This window comes from Lycium ferocissimum, chromosome 11 (assembly GCF_029784015.1).
Source record: "Lycium ferocissimum isolate CSIRO_LF1 chromosome 11, AGI_CSIRO_Lferr_CH_V1, whole genome shotgun sequence".
NCBI lineage: Eukaryota > Viridiplantae > Streptophyta > Magnoliopsida > Solanales > Solanaceae > Lycium > Lycium ferocissimum.
In genome coordinates, this window is record NC_081352.1 from 31,640,515 (window position 1) to 31,650,596 (window position 10,082).

At 33.6% G+C, this 10,082-nt stretch overlaps 1 protein-coding gene across 1 annotated transcript; it reads right to left on the minus strand.

Annotated features, from left to right (window-relative positions):
• Positions 1-304: 304 nt before the first annotated feature.
• On the minus strand, positions 305-5,978 carry LOC132037950 (probable methyltransferase PMT3). The gene is made up of 7 exons (XM_059428666.1): positions 5,710-5,978; positions 4,934-5,098; positions 4,659-4,841; positions 3,161-3,755; positions 2,069-2,181; positions 1,761-1,981; positions 305-870 (listed from the first exon to the last, which is right to left on the minus strand). The coding sequence occupies exons 1-7, from the start codon at positions 5,971-5,973 to the stop codon at positions 549-551; spliced, it is 1,863 nt and encodes a 620-aa protein (XP_059284649.1). The 5' UTR covers positions 5,974-5,978; the 3' UTR covers positions 305-548.
• Between the last annotated feature and the right edge of the window lie 4,104 nt (positions 5,979-10,082).

The following is a 10,082-nucleotide window of genomic DNA, read 5'->3' on the forward strand; positions in this document are numbered from 1 at the left end:
TTGGCTATAATAAATCCTAACTAATGATCACTTTATAAACTGTTTGGCAAAACCTTTTTGTGCAATATGTATCTCCTACTCCTATTCGATAACTGTTTCACTTTTTCGATGAAAGTTATTTTCTTTTTACTAGGTGACATTAAAAGTCAAAAAGTTGATACTAGTAGTATTATTTACAATCAAATGATAACTAACCATTCCTGCAAAATCAATTATGATTCGGTCTTTTTGAAAGGTTCTAAACACTTAACGCAATTATAACACTATGTATACAACTTTCCCAGCTTTTAAGAATTCAAATTCATTAAAATTTCAAAATAATTTAAACTTTAGTTTTAATGTTTCAATTTCTCTGTATCCACTGAAATGCATATTGTCAGTTTGTCAACTACATGAAATCGCGTAAAGAAAAGTGATAAATAAATAAATATCACACACAATACAAAATCAAACTGATATCTCCCAATCTTGTAGGGCACTTTTTTTTTTCTCTTCATCTATAAAGACAGGAGAAAATAAATTAGGAAAATGCATTCAAACTCTACCATCTATTCTGTATCTCTGATGCCTCTACTTGTGAGCCACAACTTCTTTTGCACAACTAAAACAATCTCATCGTTGTCCTGCTCGGGATCTGAGGTGGAATCGGTTGATCCAACTGTTTCCCAGTGCAATGCAGATAAATGCTTCTTTACAAAGTCGATAACATGTTGTTTATCACGGATGATGATGAAACCTGTAGGCCTTAATATACGATCAATCTCGAGTAACAAATCCTCACCACTACAACCTTTCTTCTCAATGTCGGAGAAGACTGTCCAAGCATGAAGCAAATCGTAGGTCCTCGGATATGTTGAGAATGCTTCACACCTACACAAAAGAGCGTGTAAGTAACAAATACAATCACACCTCTCTGTAATCAGTCATCCTCTATAACGACATTTCACTATAACAACACTAATACAGTCAGACCACTCTGTAACAGTCATCTTCTATAACAAGATTTCACTATTAACAACCAATTTTATGTGGAAGTGATCTTTCATGTTACGTTATATTATACGTTCTCTATAATAACATTTCTCTATAGCAGCTAAAAAATATTGGGACAAACTATGTTGTTATAGAAAGGTTTGACTGTACTACAGATGAATATTTGGGTGTTCCGCCGGGGAAAAGACGAGACCCACACTAATGTTAGAGCTCCTCAACCATGAAAAGACTAAAATAACAATGCACAATTACATTAGTTTTATTAGAATTAAAGTTGGATATGGCAAGAAAATATTTGATGCATTTTCGACAATGCTACAACACATAACACAAGCTGATACTAAGGAACGTGTAGCTTCCATCTTCTATCAGTTCATTGGTAATCATCGACATGTGAAGAGTGAGGATCTAACATAATTACCTTGTTGCAATTTATTTATTTTTGTTGATCAACTATACCGATGGACATTTGGATTTTTTTATAAAGATTTTGTTAGCTGAAAGGGCAAAAATGTCACCTATCCGTGATGGCAGGGGCAAAAAAACAGCCAAACTATTAATGGAGGGCAAAAGTGCCCATCGGCGTAAAGTACTGGGGTAATTTTGGCCCCTTTTTTTTTTTTTTTTTTTTTTTGTAAGTAGATGTTTAAAGATATGCTTGTTCAATGTCCTGAAGGGCACTGATTTAGTGCTTACTAAACCGAAGACTAAAGATGAAAGAATTATGCCACAAGGAGGACTAGCAAAAAATAAGATTATCGACCTACCAGTCATGAGTTGTGCCAATCAAGCCTCGGTCGTATACAACCTTGAGAGTGTTGGGTCCATCTTTTGGTACGACGTTCATGACCCATACATTTTTGTCCTTCAGGGAAGCAGCAAACGACCCTAAGTTCGCCTTCATGTCCATGATATTTCTCAAGGTGTCCAAAGAAATCTTTGGACTTAAGAGACTCCAATATTGATCAACCCTCTGCCTCCAAGTATCCTGTTAATAAGAACGCGAGGAGTCATTAAGTTTTCACTTCTCGCAGAATCAAATAAAACAAGTAAACCAATATTACTAAAAATTTACCATGTCCTTTTCAAACATTTCATTTGAATACCCAAAATCAGCAAGGCGGGGAGGAGGACTACTTAATCGAGCTGGCCAAGGAGCCAGTCCACTTCCACCGACTTTGTGGTCATCTGAGAGAACATGACAATAATGAAATAAGGTTTTGCAGAAAAATAACTTTCAAGTTTCTTACAACCTTCAATCAACAAAAATGTATTTATTTAATAAATACTGCAACTAACACTTACTGCCTCATGTATATCTTAAAAATCCTACTCCGTAAGCACAAGAAAATACTCCAAACATATTTAAAATACACAAGCAAGAAAAATTACAGTTATGAGATCGAAAGCAGATTAGTGACACATATAAAAGGAGACAACAACTCATTAGGCAGGACACTTTAACCCCCTTGTACGTGCCTGGACATTTGGAGCATGGAGGGGCCAACATTGGGCAAACCAAGAGTATGGATAAGTCTGCTTCTGGTACCATGTTAAGAAAATAGACCACCTTGGGTCTAACTCCACCAAAAACTAGCTCAGTAGGTGAGAATTATCCAAAACTATATAATGTGGCCATGTGGGATACTTTAACAAAATTAAAATAAAATGACACAACTTCAAGTTGGTTTAATCTAGACTGAAATGTTTGCAATCTCAAAATAGCCCTCAAAATTAGTCAAAATTGGATAATCTAAACCAGGGTAGAAAAACAACTTAGAACACAGAATTCAGGACAGAACTAGTTGCGTGGAAACTCCTTTGCAAAACTATATATGCTATTATTTTAAACTCTTTGGTCATACATTCCAGGTTTGACTGTTTAAATGCTTCGAGAGATGAACTTCAGAAAAGCCGGCTGAACTAGCTTGCTATTAGTTAAAGTTGTACTAGGCCACATTCGAGAGACTGTTACTACTTTTGGGAATCAAGTATATTTTAACCAAAATATGGCTATAATTATCATATTTGTGTTTGCTGAGTTTAACTTTATTTTTAACTTCCCTTGGAGAACAAGAAGCCACTTGTCCCCGCCAAAACTTTATTGCCCTGACAGTTTCACTTGGGGGGACATTTAAAGAAAGATAGACAAGAGGCAAGGACTTACGTTCAGAATAAGGTGTTATGCATGCTTCCATATTCACACCCCAAACGGCGTCCGGATCATCATCAGAACGACAGAGTGGCGGTTGAGTACCGGCAGGTCTTTCCATGTAACAATCATTGTTTAGAGGCTTTTGCCAAACGACAGTTTGGTTCCTTTTCGCAGCGATTCTCCAGCACATGCGTTCGACAAGTGCACTCATTTTTCTCCATATTCTCAAATCCTCTTCATCCTGTGCATATGCTTCGGGGGATGAATAGGCAAAGTAGCCTCCGGGTCTAAGTATTCTATCGAGCTCAAGGAGGAGGATCCCATCCCTTTGAAGCCAATCGATCCTACAACGAGAACAGTGAGAAAATTCAAACGACCTACTTGGATAGGGAAGCCTTTTCGTTCCGAGCACACCAAGGTATGCGGGAATTCCTCTCTCTAAGGCAAACTGTATTTGATTCTGATGAACGTCATTTGGTGCCAACGACATTGATATGATATCAGAGGATAGAAGATAACCACCAAAGCTGGCCACACCGCAACCGACATCGAAAACCGTGCGTATCCTTCCGTCATTGTTCAAGTTATCGTTTGAAAAGTTCAGCATCTGCAATCATGATTACAGGTATGATACCGTTAAGAATTGATAACTTTTGAATAGTTTAACATTTCATATGTGGCTAATTACTTGGTTTTATTTTTGACATTTCTGCAATATCTGGAGAAAATGACATAACTGATCCCTTATCTATACTGGTAGGTTCAAAATAGTCCCCTAAGTATCAACTGGGCAATTTGATCCTTTAAGATTGCTAAAAGCGAGCAGTTTTGGTCCTTTAACATTGCCAAAAGCGAGCAATTTTGACCTCCGTCAGATATTTAGCAAACTCTGATTGTTGAATTTAATCAACACTATGAAGAAAAAAAATTAACCAGAAATACTAGAAATTTTTCTCAATATTCCAGAAATCACAACATAAAAAAACTACACCCACCACAAAAAAAAAATCATAAATTACACCTCAAAAGGTTGCATCAAACTCTTGAAATAAAGCAAAAATAACATAAGCTACAAAATCTATACTTCCAAAGGTGAATTCCCATTAAATATTTTCAGTTTTCACAGTTCCAATTAGACATAACAATCAGAGTTTGCTAAATATCTGACCGAGACCAAAAGTGCTCACTTTTGGCAAACTTAAAGGACTAAAACTGTTCAAGTAATACTTAAAAGACTATTTTAAACCTACTGCCTAAGATAAAGCACCAACAACGTACCCAGTGTAATCCCACAAGTGGGGTCTGGGAAGGGTAGTATGTATGCAGACCTTACCTCTCTACCTTGGGAAGGTAGAAGAGAGGCTGCTTCCGGGAGACCCTTGGCTCATAGAAAGACGAAAAATAGGCATTAGCAATAAGTAGAAACAATAGCAATATTGGAGAAAATGATAATGAAGAACCATTATTATCATTTTCTCCAATATCTGAGAAAGAGAGAAAAAGTTCATACATTTGCAATCGAGGCAATATACTTATCCGCTCCATAGTGAAAGTGAGTGCCACCACCGGGAAATATTATCTTTTCACCCTTAACAACCATCCAGTTCTGGTCAGATTTCTCATGTGCAAGGTGTGTATGAGGAATGTTCACTTTCCAAACCTCATCTCTACTTCTTGGCCACTTAATTGGCACCTATAACAACATGCAAAGGAGAAAATACGAATCAAGTGTCTGATAAACGAAAAATAACTACATGTAAAATTGGAAATCTTCAGCATATTCACCTTGTATCCAGGAGGAGGAGGAATCAGACAATTGAAACGCCTTTCGGGCAAGGGGCAATGCCTTTCATAGTGCTCCATCAGTGACAAATCCAACTTTAATCTCATTTGATATATGAGATGTCTGTCCAGACACGGAATTAATTCTGAATGGCGATCATCACAAACCTTCATATTGAAAGACCGGCACAAAATTAAGAAGGGCAAGTAGGGGTGGCAAAATTATCCCATGAAACATGACCCGAACCCCCCCCCCCAAAGCATTTATTTTCTAAATATTTTTTTTATTTAATATGTCATATATAGTCATAATAAAGAAAAAAAATAGTTTTATAAAAATTACTCTCTCTGTCCCAATTTAGGTGGCACCATTTGACTAGGCACAAGATTTAAGAAAGAAAGGAAGACTTCTAAAATTTGTGGTCTAAGACAAACCTTAGACATTTGGATGCTATAAATCACTTCATTAAGGATAACAGGAAATTTTTAAAGTAAAGTTGTTTCTAATTATAGAAAGGTGACATTCTTTTTGGGACAGACTAAAAAGGAAAGTGTGCCACATATATTGGGATGGTGGGAGTATAAAAGAACAAACAAATAATTTAAAACTTAGTAAGAATTGAGCGGGTTGGGTTACGAGCCGCTTTTTAGCCCAACCTATTTTAGGCCAAGTAATTTTTGGGCGGGTTATTTATTAACTCAGCCCATTTTGAACCGCCCATTTGAAGACCCTAGTTGTGACTTGACATTGAGCTGCGAAATGAAAAAAGACGACTTACTGGGAAGCTCTTCGCGATGACGCCATCATCACCGTCTTCTAGCCCAAACTTCTCGTCTTGCCTGCTGCTGAGATCAGAGTTATCGTCCCCACCCAAATAAGATGATCCTAATTTCCTCAAAGAACGGCTGCCGTACTCAAGAGCAGACTCACCACTGCTCTTGGATCCAAAATACATGTAGAGGAAAACAACCAACACAGCCCCAATACCGACAAAAGTCCACAAGCGCTTCTTTTGCGCTCCATCCGATCTCCCTCGCATCATTTGGGTAACTTTTTGTGTCTGGAAAAACTTTTACTTTCTCTTTTTTACTTCAGCTCTTTGAAATCATAATTGTCTAGACATGGCACCAATTAGAAGTAAGTTTCCACAGTACGGAGATCGAACAATTTCGACTCTTGAGAGAAACTGATCTACAATATTGAGGAAGCAACCCGTGGAATCATATGCATGAACATCAGAACTAATCCTGTAGTATAGGCCGGAAAAAAAAAGACCAACTTAAGCAGCAAATATTGCAGAATGCATTAAGCTTGTAGAGTTGAAAATTGAAATAATTAATTTCCTGGAAATTTTTCACAAGCTAAAGTAATAGGGTTGGTAACTTAAAACTTAAATTTTGGAGTTTCGATGTTCAAGATGTAGAGTTGTCATAGCATTGTTAAAAAGATCAACAGAGTTTCATTCACCGCACAGCTATTTCCAGATTTGTATACAGTGAATCACTAATTTTTTGCATACGTATGTCTGTGACCATGAGCTATTTTCATGAACCAAGATCATTATTAGTGAAAAGAAATGTTAAGGAACACTCTTACTCAACTTAATATTAAGAATTAATCATATTCTCCATATTAAATGTTGAATGAAAAGCAAGAGTTCATCATTGCCTACGCGAGCAGATATACATTATTATATACGGATTCGAACGAACTAGTAGCTTTTGCTTAGATTCTTTGTTTACATTAGAAAATTCATTAAACATGTTTAAATATTTAATTGTGAACCAAATAACTAAACAAGCTAAGTTCAAAACGCATAAACTTCAAATTCTGGCTCTACCTCTAATTGCCTAGTCAAGTTCAATATACATAAACAACCACTTTCCCTACATAAAACATAATCGCAACATTAACAAAAAACAAAAGATGTCAAGCCAATAACACCAATGATATTCGAGTTTGTCTTTTGAGCTTAAAAACATAATGTCAAAGCCACATATATTTTTTTATCTAAAAACATAAAAGGCCACATATATTTTTTATATAATAAAGATGGTATCCGGGCCAGCTTCCGCGCACCCTGACTAATTCCACTAGATAACTGCTAACTCCCACCAGCACAGATACGAGGTAACTCTGTCCATATATATATGAATCACAAAACATGAAACAAAACACAGATCTGGAATCATATATTAAAGAACCCATTATTTAAAAATAGAGATCAACATAAATTAACCATTGCATCAATGCGGAGCAAAAAAAAAAAAAATTCTTGGAAGTACTTGAGTTGCATCACTCATTTTACATATCCAAACAAAAAAAAAAAAAAAAGGAAACTAATTAGAGCAATGAGTTGCTATTTTATCTTAACTGGGCATTACATACAATAAAAAACAAAATGAAAGCATTAATGAGCAAGCAAAAAAATCAATCAAGATCCAAGAAAAAAGAAACTTGAGTTGCATCACTCATTTTACATGTTCATATACATTACAATTTCATTCAATTAACAATTAAGAAGTATCATTAAAAAAAAAAAAGGTTCTTTTTTCCTAGTTAGGTCAATAAAGTCATGAAATTCTTCTTTTTCTTTTTTTATTCAAGAAAGGAAACTAATTAGAGCAAAAAACTCTAATAAACACAAACTTGATTATATTAAAGAACCCATGATTTAAAAACAGAGATCAACATACATGTTATTGCATCAATGGGTACAATTAATTTGAGCCACAAAAAAAAAAAAAAAAAAAAAAAAGACACCCTTTGGAAGTACTTAAGTTGCATCACTCATTTACATATTCAAACAAAAAAAGACTCTGTTTTAGGCCTTGGCATTATGTTTTTTAAGCTCTAATAAACACAAACTTGAATATATTAAAAAAAAAAAAACCATTATTTACAAAACAGAGATTAACATAAACTAACCATTGCATCATAAGTATAATTAATTACAAAAAACAAACAAAAAAGACCCTCTTTGTAAGTACTTAAAGCAAACAAACAAACAAACAAAAACAAAAAAAAAAAAAAAAAAAAAAAAAAGAACCCTTTAAAAGTACTTGAGTTGCATCACTCATTTATATATCCAAAAAAAGAAACTAATTAGAGTATAGAGGATCAAACCAAAAAAAGAAAGACTCTGTTTTAGGCCTTGGCATTATGTTTTTTAAGCTCTAATAAACACAAACTTGAATATATTAAAGAACCCATTATTTACAAAACAGAGATCAACAGAAACTAACCATTGCATCAATAATTATAATTAATTAAAAAAAAAAAAAAAAAACTAGAGCAAAAGAGGAGCTGTTATTTTATCTTAATAGGACATTACATACAAAACAAGAGCATTAAAATTGAATGAAGATCCAAGAAAGGAAAAAAGAAACTTACAGATCTGAATATAATGAGAATTAGAGAGGGAACCCAATAATAGGAAAGTGGCAAAAAAAGAGAAGGAAAGAAAATGTAATATGGGTTCCTTGGGGAAGTGAGTGAGAAAGAAAGCTTGGTATAAAAAGGGAAAGAATATATGTGTGTGTGTGTTTTTTTCAAGTGTGAAAACTGAAAACTATGACACAAAAATAAGTAGGTGTTGGGCCATAGAAATTAAAAAAAAAAAAAAATCAATTTTTTTTGGAATTTTTGTGGTTGGAGTTGTGTTTGGCCATAGTATTTTGTAAATAGGCGTTTGGACATGAAAATCAAATATTTTTTACTTTATTTGGAATTTTGAAGCTGGAGTTGAAGATGGAGTTGTGTTTGGTTATAATTTTTTACAAATAATATTTGGTTATTTGAATGTATTGAAAGTGGAAAAAAAAAGTGAAAAAAGTAAAAAATAAGTCTCGGTTGTTTTCCAAATTCCAAATATAACTTCAAGTTGTATTTGAAATTTTTATATTAACACCATAAAGTGAAAAAATATTCCCGAAAAAAGTGAATAATTCTCATGGACAAACAGGCCCTTAAAATAATAGTTTGTTATTGAAATGTAATTTTCAACAAAGTTTTAGTTGTTTTTCAAATTTTAAACATAACTTCAAGTTGTATTTGGAATTTTCATGGCCAAACACTGATTTTTAAAAAAAGTGAAAAAAATCCAGAAAAAAGTAAATAATTCTTATGGCCAAACGAACTTCCTCGTCCATTTTTACTTATCAGTACTCCCTCCGTCTCAAATTATTTGTCGTCTTTAAAAATATTTGTCTCAAAATATTTATCGTTTTATTTACCCAAGATAAAATTAAGTAGCTTTTTCTCATTTTACTATTGTATTAATTACATCAATGGACTGATTCTGTGAGTTCACATACCAACATTTAAGAGGTTTCATCATTAAAGGAGTAAATATTTATTGAGGAGTTAGAACATGATGAAATATGTTAAGAGTATAAAATAGTCAAAATGCTACTCTTATAAATGTTTTGTGAATGGGCGTGTAAATGAAAAATACGACAAATATTTTGAGACGTGGGAGCATTAACTTGACACGCCTATTAAGGAGCTAAAAATAGAATAATTTCTATATCACCCCTAATTATTGCTAATAACCTAAATATTGAAATCAATAAAACATACTTTAAAAGTTTTGAAGCCACTAAGATCTTGAACTTTATAACCCCATAATCAATAATAAGGATAAAATAGGTATAAAATAATAAATTATCTCTTGATTTTTCAAACTAGACAAATAAAAATGATCAACTATATTTTAATATGCAGGGCAAGTAAAAATGAACGGAAGGACTATCGCTTTAGCCAAAAAAAAAAAAAATTGTACCAAAATAATGTTTTAAGAATTCAAAATAAAAATTAGTACTTCCTCCGTTTCAATCTAAGTGTTTTAGTAGGCGTTTGGCCATGTAAACCAAAAAAAAAAAAAATCACTTTTTTGTTTTTTGGAGTTAGAGTTGTGTTTGGCTATAGTTTTTTGCAAATAGTTTTTTTTTTTTTTTGGTTGAAATGTACTTTTTCAATAAGGTTTTGGTTGTGAAAAATAAGTTTTTCTTGTTTTTCAAATTCCAAATACAACTCCAAGTTGTATATGGAATTTTCATGGCCAAACACTAATTTTTGAAAAAAGTGAAAAAATTGAAAAAAAGTGAATAATTCTTATGGCCAAACAGGTCCTTAGTTTGACTGGGCACG

Coding starts and splice junctions, on each gene's coding strand:
- LOC132037950 (XM_059428666.1), bottom strand. CDS start 5,973: ATGATGCGAGGGAGATCGGATGGAGCGCAAAAGAAGCGCTTGTGGACT. Junction 1,982..2,068: donor AAATGTTTGAAAAGGACATG/GTAAATTTTTAG, acceptor TCTTATTAACAG/GATACTTGGAGGCAGAGGGT. Junction 871..1,760: donor ATTGGCACAACTCATGACTG/GTAGGTCGATAA, acceptor TCTTTTGTGTAG/GTGTGAAGCATTCTCAACAT.